General features: G+C 35.5%; 1 protein-coding gene across 11 annotated transcripts in view; it reads right to left on the bottom strand.

The window, feature by feature from the left end:
* The window catches only part of LOC150083758 (uncharacterized), a 999,111-nt gene that overhangs the window by 192,756 nt on the left and 781,605 nt on the right, over positions 1 to 24,750 (bottom strand). For 10 of the 11 annotated variants that reach the window (XM_090377461.1, XM_090377460.1, XM_090377466.1 and 7 more), the window contains one exon: positions 18,903 to 18,965. In XM_090377461.1, the coding sequence (XP_090233587.1) occupies positions 18,903 to 18,965 (63 nt within the window). Of the gene's footprint in view, positions 1 to 18,858; positions 18,966 to 24,750 lie in introns of all 11 variants that reach the window. The other variant, XM_090377471.1, reaches the window with a different exon arrangement.

Here is a 24,750-nt window from a genome sequence, read left to right as displayed (position 1 = left end):
ACCTTTTCACTTTTTAAAATTTAAGCATATTTCTTACTTTACTGTATTTATTACGTAAAGCAGTGGCAATAAAAAGTACTTATCTATAGAGTAATTTTCAATAAGACTTTATTAAACAAATACAGCATACAAATATGGCAGTATAGGTTAAACTGTACAGTATGTATATATATATTGCCTTTAGCCAGCGGGTGGTTGGTGGGTGGAACAGACTTCCATCCCTTGTCGTGGAAGTTGATAGTCTAAATAAGTTTAAGGCTCAGCTGGACAGGTATTTCGAACGAACAGAGGGGTGAAGTGGAAGTGGTTATTTTTATTTATTTATGTTACTTTTTTTTTTTTTTTTTTTTTTGTTCTTTTTTTTTTTTGGCTGATGCTGCATAAGCTTGCTTTCTTGCATCAAATGCCTCTACTAATGCTAATGCTAATGCTAATATATACAGATAGTCCTCGATTTACATCGGGGTTAGGTACCTGGGGGGACAGGTGGTGCAAATGGAATCGGCGCAAATGGAACCCTTTATATAATGGTCAATCGGAAATCACAGGGTTAGATTCTGGGCACCAAAATTTTTCCCCACAACTTTGCATCGATTGTTTTATTTTATTAGCATTCTTCATAGTTGTAGTAATAGTCAATGGGGGCATATTCATATGCCCTACACACATTAGGGCAGCTTTCACCAGATTCCATCCCAGCACTAGGAGACAATGAACTTCTTTTATCAGACAATTAAATTAAAAACTTTATAACACGATTGGCAAAAACTGCACACAGATATCACTATTATTATTATTATTTAATTTATTAATAGCACAATTAATAAAAAATGTTAGCGTAATAAATTTCCAACAAGTGTAAATTGCGTAAACAACAACCACCTGAATTCTTCACTGCATGGCTTTTATCACCCACATCCACGAGTGGCAAGTTTGAGGGCGGGAATCTTTCTCGTTTCTCATACGGATGCACTAATTGCTGATTGGCTCAGATTGTCCTAAATAATGTGAACAGTGCATGATACGTGGCACAGTATGATACCGATAAATTGTCTGACGATTTTAAACTTTCAATTTATAAAAAAAATTGCAAAAATAAATAAATATAAAAATGGCTTTGTGGTTAGTGATCGGCGCTATTGCGAATTGGTGCAAATCGAGGGCTACCTGTATATATGTGTGTGTGTGTGTGTGTGTGTGTGTGTGTGTATATATATATATATATTTTTTTTATATATAGTGCTTTTTTAGGAAAAAAAATAGTTGCCAGTACTCATTCTTTGCTATCAGGAAAAATTGAAAATTAAAAGGATATGAAAAGTACTCTAAAAATTTTTTTTCCTGATATTGTTACTTTAGCAGTAATGTTTTTGGAATAAGAACAACATAATTATGTATATTAACACAGTTTATTAAGCATAAATTTATTATTCAAGTATATAAAAAAATAAGTAGAATGTATAAAAAATAAATAAAACAAGTAAAAATAATTTAATAATTAGTTTTTGTAGAATATTTCAAATTTTTATTAAATTCTCATCCAACACACTATGCCGACTTCTTTTCTTCTGTTTATGTCTGTTGCTGAATGATGTTTCTGAAGCAGCCACGAATCAGCATATTTTGCTGAATTGAAGCATGTCCGTGGTGGGCCTACAATTTTAAGAAAGAGTAGTGAAGAAATTGTTTTTGTCATCAACGAGGCTCTGGTTGGGCTGAAGATCAGATTCATTTGTGAAAATACTAATTCACTTTCACTCGATGAAATTGGTATCATACCCAGAGCGTTCATCAAATGCTTTAATTCTTCTGAAACCATCTTTTCAATTAGGTATTCCCGAAATCCACGAATTGTATCTCTTTCATTTAACTGTAACCTAACTGACAATTTTCTAACTTCATTTTCACCAAATGCCAACATTTCATGTTTAGAAGGTTTAACACCTTCATGTCTCATTTTCCTTCTCTCGTCATCGATATTGTCACTCGTTCTTTGAACTTTGTGTAGTTAAATTTGAATTTTTTCTTTATTTTTTTTTGAAACTATATAAAATGCACTTCTGTAAAACAATTTAATTTTGTATAGATAGGAAATCAATGTATTTTAAAAAATAGATTTAGAATAAGCAAATGGTTGAAATACATTGATTTCCTATCTATACAAAATTAAATTCTACACTAAAAAGTCTACATATATATTAAACATACTGATATTAACCATTTTTATCCCAAGTCGATACTTATTTTTACCTAAATAAATTACACTGTGTTGGGACTACCTTGTCCATATTGTATTAGAAATTGCTAAATTCATTTTTGTTGCTTTTTTGGCCTTTCGCTTTTCTTCTACTACTATGGACAAGTATAGAAACGCAGTTCCTGATACATGGTCAGGTGTAGTCCTCTGATGAAATACCTGATCGTATCAATATTTATTTCAGCTGACATCAGATCAAGCATTTTTGCATTACCTATGTTAGACCATTTAATAAAAATGTTTCCCTCCATATCTCATGACAGCTTTACCATTTTCATTTTCGTTTTATTTATTTATTTTTTTTTTGCATTTTACTAGTATTTTGACGTACTAATTTTACTTTACAGTTCCCCCACTTTATAATGGCTTGGCAATTCAGCCCATAATTTTCTTAATTCATCATAACCTTTAGGATATTAACATTCTTTCACCTTTCTACTACACTTCTTTTTCTACTTTCCTCAACCTTCAAGTTACTGGCACTTTGTTAACTTTCACATCCATTTATGCTTACTTAATTCAATATATTAATGCAACTTATATATACTCTTGCATCCTTTAATGCTGCTTTGTGCTTTTAGGTGCATCTGTCATACCTGATTTATTAATCTTGCATTTACTGAAACCATTTCTTCAACTGTATACCTCTTTTCATATGCAACTCTTTAAACATTACCTTTAAGGGTTGAATACCCATTTATATATATATATATATATATATATACACCAGTGCTTTTTTTGTAAAAAAAAAAAAAATAGGTGCTGGTACTCATTCTTTGCTTTCAGGAAAAATTGAAAATTAAAAGGATATGAAAAGTACACTAAAAATTTTTTTTTCCTGATATAAAGTAACAATGTTTTCAGAATAAGAACAACAAATTGAGTATATTAACAGAAGTTTATTAAGCATAAATTTATTATTCAAGTATATAAAAAAATAAGTAAAATAAGTAAAAAATAATAACATAAGTAAAAATAATTTCATAATAAAGTTTTTGTAGAATATTCCAAATTTTTATTAAGTTCTCATCTGACACCTTATGCCAGGCATCAAACACAATTTGGTCTGCATTTTAAACTCATCTATTGCCGTCCATTTGTGTAGAATTGGAAGGGTAGCCTTTTGCCTCTTCAAATCCTCAATTTCAGTTTTAAGGCATTTTATTCTTGCACTCCACATGTCCTTGATTTTTAAGTCCTCTTAACCCCATTTCAAATTGTGCTTCATGTGAGCTGTAAAGTTAAAGAACCGCAGTTACGTGTTAAAAGAGCTGCATGTAGCTCGCAAGCTGCAGGTTGCCGATCCCTGTCCTATGTTGACTTCTTTTCTTCCTCTTTGTGTGTCGGTTGCTGAATGATGTTTCCGAAGCAGCCACGAATCAACGTATTCTGTTGGATCAAGCAGGTCAGCAGTGGGCCTAAAATTTTAAGAAACAGTAGTGAAGAAACTGTTTTTGTCATCAACAAAGTGCTGGTTGGGCTGGTGATCAGATTCATTTGTAAAAATCTTCATTCATATTCACTCGATGAAATTATCGCACTCAGAGCATTCATCAAATTCTTCAATTATTCCGAAACCTTCTCAATCAGGTATCCCCGAAATCCACGAATTGCATCTCTTTCATTTAACTGTAACCTAATTGACAATTTTCTAACTTCGCTTTCACCAAATGCCAATTCATGTTTAGAAGGATTAATACCTCCGTTGTCCTCGTTTTCCATCAGTCGTCATCAGTATTGTCACTAGTTCTTAAATTTGAATTTATTTTATTTATTTATTTTTTTGAAACTGTCCAAAATGTTGGTGTCATTCGGATATTCAGGTGCTGTGACCATGTAAACAGAGATAGGGAAAATTTACGGAAAAATGTGGATAATGCACTTCCACGAAACAACAGATGATTATTTGTTGTGGTAAAAGAAAATCACTTTTCTAATTCTCGAACGGGGCGCTTACAGTTGATTCATAGTGATGTCCAACCTATGGCCCGCAAGGAAAGTGAAATAAAACATTTTAAATTGTTAATTATAAAAAATATTTTCTAATTAACGGTTTTGTTCAGTAAATGTAATTTGAGAAGGTTTCGGAATAATGTAAGGAATTGTGTATTGTACTTAATAAAATTTTCGAATATTTTCAATTTTGCTTTTACATGCAACAAGATATGGAAAATATAACACACTAAAGAAATCTAACTTTGAATTTTTTTGAATATGGCCCCTGTATGGGAAAAGGTTGGAAACCACTGCAATAGAAGGTGGGCCAGAGCCCATTGGGAATACCCCTTGATCTGCTCACTCTTGACTAGTGCGACTTCTCTGTATGTGGGACATGTGGCCGGATAGATTTTACCAAGTACCACTAAGCTGTAGAATGTTTTAGCTCTCTTAATTCGTGCGGCAGCACTAATTGCCTAAATTGCCTGAAGGCAGAAATGTGAACAGTGCGTACCAAGTTAATTCTCTCCTAATCTGTTTGCTATATGAAAATTTTCTTCGCTCAATGGAAACTATTTTAAATGTAACTTCCAAGGGGAATCCAAAACAATTAAACAGAGGTCCAACTGAGTAATTTAGAATTATAAAAATGGTTATACAGTTTGATATAGAAAATATCGTAACAATAGACAGTAAAAAATACAAATTTAGTTAAATAATTTTAAGCTTATTTGAATAGTAGGTAAACATGTGAAAAAAATTTACGGAATATTACAAATTTCATAGCGTACTGCTTCCAAATGTCACTCGTCACTGTTAATAAAGGTGCAGGTATGGCTGTTGTTGTTATTTGGTTTTTAGGAGCATTAGCAACTAAGGCCATATTGCTCCGGGATATGCGGTGGTCATTCCCTGAATGACCTTTCCGCATCCTCCGTATTTGGTGGTGACGGGCTCGAACCCCGGTCTAATCAAGAAGCGTGTGCTACGCACTGCTGCTCCTTCCCACCTGGCTACGGAGGCGCCGCAGGTATGGCGTACCATTGCATACCGTCCCAAAAAAGCACTGTGTATATATATATATATATATACAGTCCATTCCGGTTATTTGGGACACATCGGGACTAGTGCATTTTGGCCCGATTAAGCGGCTGCCCCAATTATCCGAAATTTCACGTAAATAGTTAAAAATACAATGTACCCCCCCCCCCCCCCTTTTTTTTACAATTAGTTCAATGTACAATAAAATTCAATTATTACTATTTTTTTTATTATTATTTTTTTTTATTTTATTTTATTTATTTTTTTATTATTTATTTATTTATTTTTTTTTTATTATTTATTTATTTTTTTTTAGGCCTTTGTTTTTTTTTTTTTAGGCCCTTAGGTGGCAGGGCCTGCCAGAGTACTTACTTCTAATGCGATTCCTCTATGCCTGACCTGCCTCCTCGGGGCTAAGTGTGGTAAAGGGGGGGGTCCCACTAGGGGCCCAATGGCTAAAAGGTCAGAGGAACAATACAACATGACACTACATAACATAAACATGTACCTTACACTTTTTAAAATCTCTGGCCTTCACAGTGTTCTGTGTTTCACAAACAGAGTAAACAACATGGAGATGGGGAAAACCCCTGGGGCCATTAGACAATGAACACTTTACACTTTGTACAATCAAATCACGTTACGACGAATTCAACATAGTAAAGTACCGTTCACTATACGAATGTACAGTAAGCGCTGGTCATTGTGATCATGTTTTTGAATTGAATTTTAATTCTATTAAACAACGATTCTAATTAGCAAAAGGAGGAGGAATATTATCCACAGGCTATAAATGCAAAGATATATTAAGCACAAATTTACCCTTTATTACCTTACCAATTAAAAAATTAAATGATACGTGATAATCGGAATAATTAATACGTACTGTAATAAGTACATATGATCAAATATAACTAGTTATAATCAAATATAACTAGTTGACATTTCTGTTCACTGACATTTGTGGGTAGGGGTTAAAATTTAAAACAGTAAAAAGATAAGCAAAAAATAACAGAAAACACCGCACACACAAATTGCAAGTAACACGATACACGCAAGTGAGAACCGAGTAATGAGTTACAAAGCTTTAAAAACACGAATGAAGAGATCTGAAAATTTATTTTTTTATATGATTGAAGATTCCATAGAAGTGTAAACACATTTTACCATAATAAACCACAGAATTCCAGCTGTTGGTATTATCGCAAATTCAGTAAGATCGAGTTTACTATTCATTTATGATAGATTTCACTAACAGAAAAGCCCAATAAATGGGTGACTGCTAATTGTTTTTATTGTTTTATGGTTGTGACCTCCAGAATTCCGACCGAACCACGTGGTACTGTCGGAGACAATCGTGGGGTAATCTCCAGTGGTGCGGTCTTCTGCCCGATTAAACAGCATGCTGTCCCAATTAAGCGAAGTAAACCCTGGCTATTTTCTCGATTGGTTTCTGTTTTTTAAGATTTGCCCCAAATAAACGGCTGCCCCGATTAACCTACCAAATAACCGGAATCCACTGTATATATATATACATATATAATATTTGACTATAGTCTAAGTAAATAAGGTACGTGCTGTTTAATGGTATATTATGTTAGAAATTTATTATGTGATGTCCGAAAATTTCTAACATAATATACCATTAAACAGCACGTACCTTATTTACTTAGACTATAATCAAATATAATATTACGACCGATGTAATGTTCTATCTATAATAGATGGCATTAATTCGATCTGGACAATATTGCTTAAGATATTTATTAATTGCTCATATTATATATATATATATGTATATATATATATATATATATATATATATATTTATAATTATTGATAAAAAAGTAAAGAAAGTTAAAACGACAATAACCGTAACTAATATGTAAATAATATTTATTAGTCAATGCAGTTGCAAGCAATCATGCAATACACCCATAATGTCTATAATATTAAGGATAATATAAAGAACCATTAGAATAAGCAAATCAATCCAATAATAATACCATCAGGGACCTAAGAAAATGCAAAAAAAAAAAAAAAAAATTATTATCGCTTTTTACCGACAATCTAGATGACTTCAACTAGGGCCAACCATCCAGAATGAAGGCAAAAAACGACAAGAGGTTCTCTGTTTCTGTGATGATCAATATATGCTAAGTAATTTAAATCTAAAATAAATATAAACCAGAAAATCATCGTTGACCCTAATGATGATTAATATAGGCTTACATTTATATTTTACTTATATTTCTTACCTTTGATTCTAATATTTCTAAATTTTCTTAACTTTTATTATCATCTTTCGATTTATATTCGATTTACATTCGGCCTATTCTGGTTTATATTTGGTTTAGATTTAAATTACTTATATTGATCATCACAGAAACAGAGAACCTCTTGTAATTTTTTGCCTTCATTCTGGATGGTTGGCCCCAGTTGAAGTCATCTAAATTGTCGGTAAAAAGCGATAATATTTTTTTTTTTTTTTTTTTTGCGTTTTCTTAGGTCCCTGATGGTATTATTATTGGATTGATTTGCTTATTCTAATGGTTCTTTATATTATCCTTAATATTATATATATAGATATATATAATTATACATATATTTGAATAACGTTTTTCATTTTTATTATTGTTATTGCTGCTCATATTATTTCTCCCTGATTGGGGGTTCCACCTTGTGATGGGCATTGCTACCAAGTACACAGGTTGGTTGTTGTTATGTCTGATATTACTGTTGGTGGGAACTCTCTGACTATCCTACAGGTGTTCAGGATTGCAACTTTCTGGAGTTCCTTGTAGGTGTTGACTGGGAGACCTATTGCTAGGCTGTTATGTAGGGTCTTTGGCATTACCTGTGGTTGACACGATGATTGGGATGATCGTTACTTGTTGCATATACCACATCTCTTTGATCTCTTGTCTTAGGTTTGTGTATTTCCTGATTTTTTCCCCATGGGTTTTCTGCAGGTTGCCAGTGTTGAGTACTGCTGCGTCAATCAGATAGGTAGCCTTTTCCTTCTTGTGCAGGATTGTCCTATCCGTTATTATGGCACGGTCCCAGTACAGCTTGTGGGTTGGAGTCTCTAGTAATGCCTGGGGTTCGTACTTGTAGTATAGTGCACTTTCTTCGACCAACTGGTATTTCCTTGCTAGCTTCTAATGTATTATTTTGGCTACCTAGTTGTGTCTATGAGTGTAATCAGTCTTGGTGATCACCTTGCATCCCGCAGTGATGTCGATGTGTTGGATCGTTTCTGAGGCCAGGTGGCATTGTTGACATGTGTCACCTAACACTCCAGGCTCCTTGGCAATGTATTTTCTATAGTTCCTGGTGTTGATTACCTGGTCTTGGATGGCAAGCATGAATCCTTCAGTCTCGGGGAAGAGACTGAAGGATTCATGCTCTGAAGGATTCAATTGAAGGACTGAAGGATTCAACTGAAATATCAAATGAAATTTAATAAGAAAATAGAATATAGGTATTCAGAGTAAAAGTATACCTATTGAGCCATAAAGGCAAATATTTAATAAAGCCAATTATTTGGACTTCTGTGTTTTACCCTATAATTAAACAGATAATTAATAATAAAATACAATAAAATAATATTAGCATTAGTAGAGGCATATGATGCAAGAAAGCAAGCTAATGCAGAATCAGCCAAAAAAAAAAAACGCTCCCATTTCACCCCTCCATTTGTTCCAAGTACCTGTCCAGCTTAGCCTTAAATTTATTTAGGCTATCAACTTCCACAACAAAGGATGGAAGTCTGTTCCACCAACCAACCACCTGCTGGCTAAAGGCAAACTTCTGCACATCTATCCTACATCTGTCGTGGCGGCTCCGTAGCCAGGTGGGCAGGAGCAGCAGTGCGTAGCACATGCTTCTTGATTAGAACGGGGTTCAAGCCCATGAGCCACCAAATACGGAGGATGCGGAAAGGTCAGGGAATGACCACCGCATATCCCTGGAGCAATATGGCCTTAGTTGCTAATACTCCTAAAAACCAAACAACAACAACTACATCTGTCTTTCCTCAATTTGAATTTATGCCCTCTCAAATGATTATTCTGAGAAACAGGAAAAATTCCATCAGCGTTCAGCATGCTCAAACCATTCAAGGCTTTATACACCTCAATCAGATCACCTCGCAGGTGCCTAGTCTCCAGACACTGTAATTTGCAACATTTAAGCCTTTCATTGTAAGAGCAACCCTTTGTTCCATTCACTAATCTTGTTGCCCTTCTCTGTACTCGTCCCAACAGCTCTACATCCTTCTTAAAATGAGGCCTCCAGACCTGTATACAGTACTCAAGGTGTGGCCTGACGATTGCCTTATATAAGGGGATAATCACCTCCTTATCCCTGCTGGAAAAATTCTGGTATATCATTGACAAGACACTATGAGCTACTCTTGTAGGCCATCTGCACTGCTCAGAAAATTTCATATCTGCAGGCACAATTACCCACAGGTCCTTTTCATTCTCTACCACTGTCAGTGTAGTACCACAAAGTTAATATGTCACTCTGGGGTTGCTCCTTCCCATATGTAGTACTTTACATTTGTCAATATTAAACTTCATTTGCCACCTCTCAGCCCATCTGCTCACCTTTTCTAGATCCTGATGCAGCAGCGTACTGTCATTAGTGTCCTTAACCACCCTGCCAACCTTCGTATCATTAAGCTTGATATACCATCATCACTATCATTTATGGTTGGTTGGTTGGTTATTTGGTTTTTAGGAGCATTAACAACTAAGGCCATATTGCTCCGGGATATGCGGTGGTCATTCCCTGACCTTTCCGAATCCTCCGTATTTGGTGGTGACGGGCTCGAACCCCGGTCTAATCAAGAAGCGTGTACTACGCACTGCTGCTCCTTCCCACCTGGCTACGGAAGCGCCACTATCATTTATAAATACAGAGAACAATAAAGGACCCAATACTGAACCCTGAGGGACTCCACTAATAACATTAGTCCATGATGAGCTGTGTTCATTGATTACCACTCTCTGTCTTCTCCCACTCAACCATCCCTTTATCCATAGCAGCAATTTGCCTCCAATGCCACACTGCTCCAATTTGTGCAGCAGTCTTCCAGGAGCAACTGTATCAAAAGCCTTTCTAAGATCCAAGTATATGATATCAAAGTTATTCCCTGCATCCAGTTCTTTTGTGACTGCATCATAGTATCCAATCAAATTGGTCAAGCAAGACTTTCCCTTAACAAAACCATGTTGTGTCCAAGCTATAACTGAAGTCTTGTCTAGATGATCCTGCAGTGCTTCTTTAACCAGTGCCTCTATTAATTTTCCTGTAACAGAAGTTAAACTAACATGTCTATAATTACTTGTGTTGCCCTTTGATCCTTCTTTATGAATTGGGGTCACATTTGCATATCTCCAGTCCATGGGTACCTCCCCTGAGTCCAAAGAAGCTCTCATAATTACGGCTAAGGGTTTGCTTACTTCCTTTGCTGCCTCCTTTAATATAACTGGATAGATCCCATCCACTCCGGGTGCATTTTTTATGTTTATCTTCAACAATTTCTCCTCCACTTTCCTCTTAGTTATTACAAAATCATCTAGCTCACTGTTAGAGTTTAACTCACCTCTGGCATTCCCCTCCCTGAATAACTCCTCATGGGTGAATGTAGATGCAAAATACTCATTTACTTTGTTAGCCACCTGAGCTGGATTATCAACAGTTGAACCATCAATATCCAGTGGACCAATCTGATTCATCCCTTTCCTTCTACAGTTTACGTAGGTAAAGAGCTCTTTGCATCCTTTGCCAAGGATTTCTCATAATCTGCCTTTGCCTGCCTAATCTCTTTTGTGATTTGGTTACAGACCAGCTTATATCTATCACAGGCTTCCGTGTCACCCATTAATTTATATGTATCCCATGCATTTTTCTTCTCTGCCACATGTCCAATTAGTTCATCTGACATGGGTTGAGCACGCTGAATTCTGATGTGATCCTTCCACTTGTTCAGATTACAAACCTAAGGGGGCATAAATTCAAATTAAGAAAAGACAGATGTAGAATAGATGTGTGGAAATTTGCCTTTAGCCAGCGGGTGGTTAATTACTGGAACAGACTTCCATCTGTTGTGGAAGTTGATAGGTTAAATAAATTTAAGGAGGAACTGGACAGGCATTTGGAGGGAATGGTGTGATTTTTTTTTTTTTTTTTTTGGCTGATGCTGCATAAGCTCATACACTTGCTTTCTTGCATCACATGCCACTACTACTACTACTACATCCATTTAGGCCTAAACCTTGAAAAACATTTCTTAGTTGGTATGTAAAGCCTAGTAGCTTCCAAGATAATTTCTTTGAATGCTTCCCATCTTGAATTTGCTGTTGGTAACATCATCAGTTGGTACCACCTTATAGAATTTAAATATTGTCTCAGACCACCGTAGTCACCTTTACGAAAGCAAAAACCCTTCCCTTTACCCCTGATGGTAGTTACCTCTTTGAGTAAATCCCACTTCAGCACACTGCGATCACTGCCACCTAGTGGTTCCTTTATATGCAGATTCTTAATGCATGAAAAATCACTACTGATAATCAGATCAAGAGTTTTACTCCCTCTAGTTGCCTCCCAAACAGGCTGATGTAAAAAACAATCATCCAATAAATCCACAAAGGCCTTGCTAGTGTGTCAGTGACCAAACCACAAATTCCAGTCAATATCTGGGAAATTAAAATCCCCCATTATAAGACTCTCTGATTTACTGGCCCACTCTATTTCCCTGTACAGTTCCTTATTATACTCATCAGAGTCATTAGGCCTATAACACACTCCTACTCTCAATTTTGATCTCCCAATGCTTATGTCACACCAAACTGACTCGACACTGCACTGTCCAGCGATGTCGACTGGCTTCACTTCCTTGGATTTTATGTGATTCTTAACTAATTGTATAACCCCTCTTTCCTTCCTATCTTGTCTATCCTTCCTGTACACATTGTACTCCCCAAATTCCAGTTCTGCATTCCTTATATCTGTGTGACACCATGTGTCTCTGATATTTCAACAATATTTGCCTTTGATGTTCTGAGCAATACCTCAAATTCATCAAATTTATTTACAAAACTCCTAGAATTGGTGTACATGCAAGTATACAAGCACTTGTTCCTATTCTTAGCTACACTAACACAACCCATGTGTTTACTTGTACTGTAATGACTCCCAGTAGTCTCTGAAATACCCTGCATCTTGTTTTCCAGGATGCTGATCATTCCAATAGAAGCAGTGCAAGAATCACTTTCACCTCTGCCAGAGGCTACTGTTAATCTATTAGTCCTTGTATCTCCCCAAGCTAGCAGTTTTCCAACCCACCTAACACTGCCTTGATAGCATCAGCAAATATTCTTGTACCCTTTCTATTTAAGTGTATGCCATCCCTGTAGAAGCAGTCTCTCCTGTTTACAAGTACAGACCAGGCTGGAAAAAAATTCTATCCCTTGAGCCTTGCACAATCTGTCCAGGGCCGAATTGATCGACAAGGCTCTCATCATATACTCCCTCCTATCGTGTCTGGGCAGAATTGCGACACTTTCAAATTCAACCCTAATTCACAGCTTTTTTCCAACAGTGACCTGTACTTGTTAAGTAATTCTGCCAGTCTCCTACTCTTAATATCATTAGTGCCAACGTATACAACAATATCACCCTTTGTGCCCTTAAAAGATGACATCTGCTCTACGTCATCAACCTTTTTTCCTGGAAGACATACCCTGGTCCTGTTCCACCTATTGTTTTTACACAGCATGTTCCCCGTTTCACTGACAATAGTGTCTCCAACAACTACTAGTTCCTGTGGGACCAGTGCGTTCTGCCTTGGGGGTTGCCGCTGTGTTGTGTGATGATCAAGTGCAAGCTCTGGCATTGAAGTGAGAGCAGCTGAGAGCTTAATGGGCCCCTCAATTTAGATCCTTCGAGGGCATCCACCCTGTCCTTCAAGCTCTCATATAGGCCCATAACAACGCTGAGTTGTCGCCTCATTTCTTCACACTCCTTACATTGCGCGCACAGAAAGACATCCCCCTTGGCAATATCATGTCCTGTACCTGATTGCTCCACAAAGATCAAGCAAGCAGTGCATTTTAAAAGGCTGTGATTCAGAGGGCAACTGCCCTCTGAACCAACTCGTTGAGCACCCACAATCTGTCCTTTATCAAAGTCCAATAAATCCTTCCTTTTATTCATCACGCTCGGAATTTTACTACCTACTGAACCGCTGACAACTTATCTATGCTATGTTGGTCGACTAACTCCACACTCTTGTATCTCACGTGGTCAACAGGTCGCATTCAGTTTTCATAGGGATGGTCATAATGCAGTGATCACTCAGTGTATAGAGGTCAAATCAGGGGATGGCAAATATGCAAAATCTGAATATAGTAGATGAACATAAGAGACATAGTCAGGAAATTCATCAGGGGACTACTCCTGGCAGTATCAGGCACTGCATTTCCAAACTTGTCTGTAGTATTAGAAAAAGAGGGGAAATATGCGGCCTTTTATCGTAATACTAGTAGACAAGGTAGTCCCCCTGCAGTGTAAAAAATGTAAATTAAAATAAATACAAACTTACAAAAGTGTAATGTGGAATATAATACAAATGTACGTGAAGTGCGGAAGGGATGAAAGGTAATGAAAAAGTATAGACAAGCAAATGGTATAGGGAATAGTAAATTCTAGGGGAGGGGAGAAAAGATGTTCAAAAGAAGGTGGAAACAGTGATAGGATTGAGGATAGATGGAGCGTTCATATCATCCTCTTATTGCACTAATAGTTTATGAACGGGAAAAAAATAGAAAAAGAAAGTATAAAGAAAAAAAAATGTAGAAAAAGTCATTAAAATTTCTGAACTTACTGGGTGTGTAAGGAGCAACCTTAAAGAAAGGGTTCTGGTATAAGTAAGTGTTAGTAAAAATAGGTGTTAATAACATAGGCTACAAACGACACTAACAGTTACTTATACCAGAACCCTTTCTTTAAGGTTGCTCCTTACACACCCAGTAAGTTCAGTATTTTTAATGACTTTTTCTACACTTTTTTTTCTATATACTGTCTTTTTCTTTTTTCCCCGTTCGTAAAACTATTAGTGCAATACAAGGGTGATACGAACGCTCCGTCTATCCTCAATCCTATCGCTATTTTTGCCTTCTTTTGAACATCTTTTCTCCCTTTCCCCTCCCCTAGAATTTACCATTTGCTTGTCTATACTTTTTCATTACCTTTCACCCCTTCTGCACTTCACATACATTTGCATTATATTCCACATTACACTTTTGTAAATTTGTATTTATTTTAATTTACATTTTTTACACTGCACAGGGGACTTTCTCTACTAGTATTACAATAAAAGGCTGCATATTTGCCTCCCTTTTTCTAATACTACAGACAAGTTTGGAAACACAGTGCCTGATACTGCAGGGGTAGTCCCCTGATGAATTTCCTGGCTATGCATCTGATTTTCATCTACTATATTCAGATTTTGCTTATTTGCCATCCCCTGATTCGACCTCTTGCTAAAATTGTCCTCCCGTATATGAATATAGTGATATTTATTTATTATTTTTTTTTAGTTATATATTCCTTTTTTTTTTTTTTTTTTTTTTTCCTACTCAGTCCCAGTTAATTTTTGCACTAGGTTTTTCATATTCTTTCACCTCTTTAACCAGTACTTCACTTCCACTTTCTATTATGCCTTAAACTTCTCTTAGTTCTGGCACCTTGTGTACTTTTAATTTCCATTTTCACAGACACTTTATTTTTTCCACAAGCCAAACATTATCTATATCCTTTTGCTTCCTCTACTGCTGCACGGCACATTTTGGAGCATTAACATCCTATAACTTTTGTTATTTTCCTTTTTCTGCTTATTTTACTTCTTAACTGTTAGATATTACTACTACATATATATATATATACACATATACAGGTGACCCCCGCTTAACGCTGATAATTCGTTCCATAAAAACAGAGTGCTAAGCGAGCGCCGCATTCCATAAGGTAACATATGTATTTGTGAGTTGCGGTAGGTGCCATAGGATATTTCCTAATGAATAATAAACGGTAGTGAAAATATGACAAATGTCGGTCAAAATATTTAATATTCAAATATTTGTACATATAAAATATTCTGCGTTACATACATATATAATTATGTGGTAACTACTTACGTATCAAAATTAAACTTAAAATTCCAATTAAAATCATGAATTTAATTGATCTAAATTGATTTAATTGATGAATTTAATCATGAAAAATGTGTCGATTTTGGGTTGAACTTTGGCCCTCTTCCAAATAAACTAAAAGGGGTATTAATTTTAAATCCCCGCAGTTTAATTACTACCCAACAATAAAGTCAACCGATCCTTCGCTGCTTTGAAACCTGGCATGTTTTTTTATTCTTTCAATATGAAACTTCTTTTAGGCATTCGTTTCCACAAAAGTCCTGCTTCATCTATGCTAAAAACTTGAGAAGTACAGTATAACACATAATATCCCTCTTCAATAATTTTAACAAGTTCTTTTTTTGAAAGTTTCGGCTCCTTCTGCACTTGCAGCTTCTCCCTGGATTTTAAATCTATTCAACCAGCCCTTACTAGTTTTAAATGGTTCCACATTTTTTTTTTTTTTTAGGTGAGTTTTCTTCAGATCATCATATTGGCTAATCTCTTTCTCTCTTTTTTTTTTTTTAATATTTAACTTAACTGAATTCTGCGTTGCATATTATTTTCAATAGAATTAGTTAAAGTCTTTCCATTTCAATCCTAATAGCCGGCCTAGCCCTAGTTGCTTGCAGTGGAACAGCTATCTTTCCCATTGCTAAAATTAATTCTTTATTTTTTTTTATAATTGTTCATACACTTAAACTTGCAAGTCCTAAATTATGGCACACATCCGCTTGTCTTTGACCGGAATCGATTCGCTTCAAAACGTCTAATTTAATTTTCAAATTCAGTCTTTTTCTTACATTTATAGTCTTCGTACTGTGCTCAGGCGTTGTTGCTTTTTCATTCTTATCGGCCATTATTAACTCTTCGAAAATGTAACTGCGTTGGTTGCATTAATTATGATACAATGTTCAAGTAAACTGTCTGTTTTGCACGATGTCTAATGCGGTACTGAGTGATGACTAGACTTCGGATAAATGCATATAACGCAAATATCACAAGCAATGTACTTGATCATTTTTTTAAAATGTTGATTTCGGAACTACGTAACAAGTCACTGTACTGCAATTAAATTAGCATGCGAGAAAATTTCACTGAGCTTGGGAAAATTTCTCAAGTCGGCGTGGGAAACGTTTTAATGTTGTTCTGCTATTCATTTTCAAGCTATCGACTCCATCAAATGAAACGATTTCGTTAAATATGCCAAAAATGCAATCTGTAAAAGAGCGTTATAGTGATCTGTGACAGCGTTATAGTCAGATAGTGGTTGTAATATAAGGACAGCGTTATAGCGAATCAGCGTAAAGCGAACCGCGTTATAACGGGGGCCTGCTGTAACCTTATTTTTTGTTTTATAAACTAAATACTAACTGGATATAATTGTCTACAACTGGAACAATTTAATAAGAATTTAGAATATAAGTATTAGGGCAGAAAACTATACCCATGAGGCAAAAGGGCCAAGTATTTAGGTAACCTAAGATTGGTATCCAAATATCAATAATTAGCTACATCATAATTTTAATTTTACTATTTTATTATAATATATGTGTTTATTTATAGGGAGGGTGCAACAAAGAAGTCCAACTTAGTTTACCTAAATACTTGGCCCTTTGGCCTCATGGGTATGGTTTTCACCCCTAATACTTATATTCTAAATTCTTATTAAATTGTTCCAGTTGTACGCAATTTCTCCAATTTATCCAGTTGGTATTTAGTTTAAAAAACAAAAAATAAGGTTATATACAGACTGATGTAATGTTCAATCATTATTTTGATGGCATTAATCTGTTCTGATACTTTTTTTCTATTTCTATTCCTCATATTCTTCTACATAATTTCACACACACACACACACACACACACACACACACACACACACACACACACACACACACACACACACACAATATATATATATATATATATATATATATATATATATATATATATATATATATATATATATATATATATATATATATATATATAATATACACACATATATATATATATAATATACACACATATATATATATATAATATACACATATATATGTATATTAATGTTGTTCTGCTATTCATTTTCAAGCTATCGACTCCATCAAATGAAACGATTTCGTTAAATATGCCAAAAATGCAATCTGTAAAAGAGCATTATAGTGATCTGTGACAGCGTTATAGTCAGATAGTGGTTATAATATAAGGACAGTATATATATATATATATATATATATATATATATGTTGTTTTTTTGTTTTGTTTTGTTATTTGGTTTTTAGGAGCATTAGCAACTAAGGCCATATTGCTCCGGGATATGCGGTGGTCATTCCCTGACCTTTCCGCATCCTCCGTATTTGGTGGTGACGGGCTCGAACCCCGGTCTAATCAAGAAGCGTGTGCTACGCACTGCTGCTCCTTCCCACCTGGCTACGGAGGCGCCATATATATATATATATGTGTATATATATATATAATATATACATATATATATATATAATATTAATAAATTTGTAATTTTACTCATTCTTATGGCATTTAATAAATCTGCTTAAAACTTTAAGTTTTAAAGGCACTAACTAATATCCATTTCTACTAAGTGTATATATTTTTGTAATAAAAAGTAGAGTCAGTAAGTGATGGTGATGTAAGCCAAGTGAAATACTTCATTTACTTCTTACCAATTTGCATCTTATATATTGTGGATATATCTCGTCACTGGGTTGATCAGATCTTCACAATGCTGCCCTGTCCTCAAAAAGGTTCAAAATCTAGATATAGATAGTGGCATACAGTTTAAATATAAAGTAACATACTACTCTTGGACAGTACCTTTTATTAGAACTGTAATACCAAAGCAACTTGTGGCAAAATGCCTCCAATGATTTAATATAACTTTTTATAGCATGGGGGTTTTGTCATAGACTTAACTTCTTTCCCTTTGCTTCACTTACTACACCATTGTGTATCTCACTACTGGGTTATTCAGGCCATCACAATGCCTACCAATGAGATCCCAAAAGGAATAGAAACTAGGTCTGGGTAGAATTGTCAACTCTGAGATATAAGTTGAGGCCAAGAGTTTGATGGTTTGTTGTATGGCTTCTTTTCAACCAGGTGTTTCACATCTCTCACTTGACTCCGTTTCTAGCAACTTTTTTGCTTTTGAGATTTGGTTCTGTCATTAAGTTATTGATTATTGCATCACTTACATACATTTTACAGTTAACTTAAGTTTATTGTTCTCTATGATAAAAGTATTAAGTTTGTTGGTTTTAATGTTTTAGACAGGTTTTTGAAAGTGATATTTTTTACGTGTAAGAATTCCAGCATTTTCATTATTTCTACATTCATTTAATTCAATATGACAGAAGGTGTAATGTCATAACATAACCAAATATAGATGAAAATAGTTACTTCATAACATCCTATTTAAGTCAGCTATATATCAGGTGATTTACCATTATACCAGATTTACCATCAGCACCTGGTCTTCCTGGCCCTCCACGAAGTCCTACAGGCCCCTGAAATGCATGATATTTTATCATATTAAATTTTTATGAATAAAATATTTAAAATTATTAATAGGATATTAGGTTATAAAGCATGAAGGCCATATTAAAAATAATTTGTATTATATTTATTATACAAATAAGTAAATAATTACATGGGAGATAGGGGAAACAGGCATTGGTAAAAAGTACCTAGGCTGTGTAAAGGGTATGAGAGCAGTTCCCAACTATGTGACGTCTTGTTCAATATGACCACCACAGTTAGTCCCATCATTCTGACCAAAAACAAAACAAAGCATGAAATTATCAAGTCTCTAGAGATGAGCATGTTCTCAATCTCATTTTATATACACTGAGTGATCACTGAATTATGACCACCCCTATGAAAACAGAATGCAACCCGTTGACCACATGAGGTACGAGGGTGCGGAGTTAGTTGACCTAGCATAGATAAGGTGTCAGTGGTTCAGTAGGTAGTAAAATTCTAAGCATGATAGGTAAAAAGAAGGATTTATCGGACTTTGATAAAGGACAGACTGTGGGTGCTTGACGAGCTGGTGCCTCGATATCCCAAACGGCTGAACTGGTGGGGTGTTGAAGAGCAGCCATAGTTAAAGTGTACCAGGAGTGGTGCCAAAATAGACAAACAATGACCTGACAGCAAAACTGCAAAGGTCAGTGAAAGGTTGATGTTAGAGGTGAGCGCGTATGTCCGACAACTCATACAGGCGAACAGGCGCAGCACTGTTGAAGAGTTGACTACCCAATACACATGGGCCAACTCGGAACAATATCTGGCATGACCATGCATCGCATGCTCGCACGTATGGGCTATACCAGCAGATGACCCCTATGGCATCCTAACCAAGGTTTATCGGTGTAAAAGACTCACCTGGTGCAAAGAGCTTGCAAGTTGGTTAGAAGACTGGAAGAAGGTATGCTGGTCGGATGATTCACGTTTTTTCACTCCACACCGTGGACGGTCGTGTACAGATTTGGCATCAACAACATGAGGTTCTCGATCCATCATGCATGGTATCAAAAGTGCAGGCTGGTGGAGGCAGTCGTATGGTGTGGGGCATGTTTCACTGGCAAGGACTTGGACCCCTGGTGCATGTGGAACAACGTATCAGTGGTTTCCGCTATCATCAACTGCTTGCTGACTGTGTTCATCCCGCTATGTTACACTTTTTCCGGAATGGTGATGGTGTCTTCCAAGATGACAACGCACTGAACCATTGGGCACTTGTTGTAGGAATGGTTTGAGCAACATAGTTCTGACTTCCGGCATATTGATTGGCCTCCAAACTTCCCCTGATATCAATCCCATAAAGCACTTGTGGAACATTATGGAAAGGCATATCAGGCATCTGGATACACCAATCACCTCTATACCTGCATTGCTGACTGCATTACATACAGCTTGGTTGGCCATACCTCCTGAATGCTTCCGACACCTTGTTAAACCAATACCACATTGGATAGATGCTGTACTGAGGGCGAAAGGAGGACCTACGAAGTATTAGGTAGGTAGTCATATATCAGTGATCACACAGTGTATATTATAATCAGAAGTCCACCAATGATTTTATTATATATATATATATATATATATATATATATATATCAGTAAATGCTAATATATGATATAGTCTGTTTGGGCGTTGAATTCTAAATATTGTTGATCATATGACAAAACATCAAACAATAAGAAGAATAATAAGTTTATTAGAAAAACTTGAGCTTAAAGGCAATTATGGCTCCTTGAGTTGAAAGCATATACCCAATAGTTTTAAAGGAGATGGCAAGAGGGCGCTGAACCATTAAGGTTATTTATATGGGCATCAGTGGCTCAGGAGAGATTCCTCTGGATTGAAGCAGTGCTAATTTATCAGCTATACATAAAGATAGTTCTACAAGTGAAGTGGATAACTACAGACTGGTCAGTCTGACTTCGGCTGAGAAAATTATGTATGAAGACTGCAATATAAAGAATTTCCATATAAATGGAATTCTGAAGGATGTGTAACATTGTTAGCTACTCTGGCAGTCATTCATGAGATGGATGTGGGAAATAATATTAACCGTTTATTTGGATGGATTTTAGAAAAGCATTTGACTCAATTCTGCATGAGAGGTTACTGTATAAGCTGGAACATTTTTGGATCACATATAAAATGCAAAGGTGAATCATAGGATGGCTGTAGGGCACAAGGTTGAGGGCTGTTATTAATAGTTATTTTTCTAATGGTATAGGTTTAATGTTAAAAGTGTTGATGCCCCAAAGATCATTGTTGTTGCTGATTTTCATAAGTGATATCGACAAAGACACAGAGGGTGTGATGGCAAAATTTCAGATGATTTGCAGACTGGGTGATGATCAGCACCAAGCAGTGCTCCTTAAAGATGAGCTGGATAGGCTTCAAGGATAATCAGACAAGTGGCAGCTATATTTTAATGCAGCAAAACGCAACGGCTTATATCTGGGAAATATTGCATGAAAATAATTTATGTAATTGTGTAGAGGGGAGGTTCAATTAAAAATAACTGGAATTAAGAGTTATATGTTTGGAAATCAGGTTCACTATGCAGTTTAAACAGGTGACTAGGAGGGCCCATGGTATCCTATCAATGATTTTTCGAGCATTTTTTTTTATGAGATTGGGAGGTAATAATCTCACTCTATAAGGCAACTGTAAGACTGTAATTGGACATTTATGAAAAAGACAATAAGTATCTTAAATGGGTCAAAAAGATGGGCAACCTGCTTAGTCAGATTGGCAAAAGAACACCATATTAGGAAATACTTCAAATATGTGGTCTACGGAGCTTGGCAACCAAGCTCTGCAGCCCATAGGACCTTACAGGCCTCGATCAGGTGCCTGACTGAGGTCTATAAGGCTCTGAGAGAGGGGGATAGTAAAATGAATGACTATGTTATGATTAAAGAACTATAGCCTATAAAGTCAAATTACAGGGAAAGAGGTTTATAGTAAGTCATAAGAAGTTTTCTTTTAGCAAATGAGTTGACAATTTACTGAAATAAGTTACCTTCATGGGTAGTTGAGCTGAGAGTTTGGGGAAATTCCAAAAATCAGCTGGATTTGTAAGGAGGGAAACACATAGGTTTTTTTTATTTCTATATTTTTATATATTAATATTAATTGTTTATTTAGTTATTATTATTTTTTTTTTACTATTGTAATAAAAAGCCTGTAGTTTTTGTGAACTACATGGCTAATACTAATATAAAATGACAGAAGCAGTTTATACACCATTTTTCTGCAGTGGCATTTTTTATCCATTTTATCAATTGTAAAATCTTGTGAAATTTTATATTTAAGTGTCAGAGTTTCATACTCACATTTTTCAGTGGTATTACAATCTACATAAAATACAAGTATCTATATATAATTGAAAGAAGTATCTAGATATAATTGAAAGAAGTATCTAGATATAATTGAAAGAAGTGATAAACAGATTTCATATTTCAGATAACAATAATTATCTGAAATATGAAATCTGTTTATACACTAGGTGTACATAGACAGGAAGCAGTTATACTGCAGTCACGGCATGGATTTGTTAGGGGGAAGTCTTCTCTAACCAATCTGATTGGATACTGTGACAAAATAACAAAGGAAATGGATGCAAAAAATAATTTTGATCATATATTTATAAGTTATCTATGTAAGTGCTATCTTTTATATATTAACTTACATTGTATATTGAACTTCTAATTTAATTTATACAGATTTTTCAGCATTTGTCACTTTCTTTCTTATTCTTATTTACAGGATTTTTCCTATATTTTATTGTTAATTCCTAAATTTTAACAATAAACAATAAAAATTCCAACAATAGAATTATTTTAACAATAATTTGATTGTTAAAGTAACAATAGTCTAATCTTTAAGTGAAGCATTACTTATTTGAGGTAGTGCAATACATGGAAACTCGTGAAGGAAGAGTACAATACGAGATACAGATAAAATGATTCCCTTTACACTACTAACATAGTTTTTTGTTTAAGAGTTGTCTATGGTGTGTTTACACCAATATTATATAGATTGATAATTCCTATACAAAGTGATGTAATGGGCTATTATAACCAGCAATGTATGTATTTATCATACTTACGGACTTAACACATTACAATAAATACTGCTAATTCTTCTATTCAGATTTCAGAAAAGCTGTTGATACTGTTGCACATAAAAGACTGCTATACAAATTGGACCAGTGTGGCATTAAGGGTAGGTTACTTCTATGGCAAAGGGATGGTTGAGTGGAAGAAGACAGAGTGGTTATCAATGGCCACTGCTCTTCTTGGACTAGTGTTATTAGCAGATCGCCCCCTGCCAAGTATTCAGTGTTGGGCCCATTGTTGTCTTCTATATTTATTAACAATAATGATAAAGGCATATGAGGATTAACATCTAAGTTTGCAGATGATACAAGGACTGGCAGGGTGGTTAATGCCAGCAATCAGAGTATGATACTGTAACAAGATCCAAAAAAAATTAGGCAGATGTTCTGAGAAGCAGTAACTGAAGTTTAATATTAACAAATGCAAAGTACTTTGTATGGGTAGCAGAGAATAAAAAAGACACTAGGGTAATTTAGATATAAAGTTGTGTGAGCAGTGCAGATGGGCTACCATGACAGTTCATGGAATTTTGTCAATGATATACAGGAATTTTGGCAGCAGCCATAAGAGGTGATTATTCCAATTATTCCATTGTATAAGACAATAGTTAAGCCATATCTTGAGTACTGCAACACAGTTCTCAAAGTCTCATTTTATGAAGGATGTGGATCTGTTGGAGTGGGTGCAGAAAAGAGCAGTGAGATTAGTGAGGGGAAAAAAGGTTGCACTTATCAAGAAAGGCTTCAGTTCTGCAAACTGGTGCATTTGAAGACTAAGCGCCTATAAGCAGATCTGATTGAGGCATTTAAGGTTTTTAATGGATTGAGTAAGCTATGGGCTGCTTCCTCTTGCTCGGACTATGTATATGAGAAGGGCATAAATTCATATTAAGGAAGGATAGTTGATGGATAGATGTGCTGAAATCTGCCTTCAGCTCACAGGTAGTTTATTGTTTGAAAAAACTCATCCGGTGTTATAGATATGGGTAGTTTAAATAAATTTAAGGAGGAAGTAAACAAACTTCACCAAGCTCATACATGTAATGTGCGAAGTGTGTTTTATTTATTGTTTTTTTTTTAGGGGGGGGGAAGGTGATGCTGTTTTAGTTTGCTTTTTTGCATGATCTGCCACTACCACATGAAATACAAATAATAACAAATACAGCACATATAATGGATTTTCCAATTATAACACATAATATAACAAAGTTTACAACAAAGAAATCAAATCACTTTATTAGCATTAGCATTAGTAGAGGCATTTGATGCAAGAAAGCAAGCTTATGCAGCATCAGCCAGAAAAAAAAAAAAAAAAAAAAAAAACAAAACCCACTTCCGCTTCACCCCTCTGTTCGTTCAAAATACCTGTCCAGCTGAGCCTTAAACTTATTTCGGCTATCAACCTCCACCACAAGGGATGGAAGTCTGTTCCACCAACCAACCACTCGCTGGCTAAAGGCAAATTTCCGCACGTCTATCCTACATCTGTCTTTCCTCAATTTGAATTTTTGCCCTCTCAGGTGATTTTTCTGAGCTAGAGGAAGAATCCCATCAGCACTGAGCATGCTTAAACCATTCAAGGCTTTATACACCTCTATCAGATCACCTCGCTGGTGCCTAGTCTCCAGACACTGTAATTTGCAAAACT

This window comes from Mastigoproctus giganteus, chromosome 7 (assembly GCF_048544385.1).
Source record: "Mastigoproctus giganteus isolate SK-2022 chromosome 7, ASM4854438v1, whole genome shotgun sequence".
NCBI lineage: Eukaryota > Metazoa > Arthropoda > Arachnida > Uropygi > Thelyphonidae > Mastigoproctus > Mastigoproctus giganteus.
The sequence above is the reverse complement of the archived record's forward strand: the minus strand, read 5'-3'. Positions and strand labels throughout refer to the sequence as shown.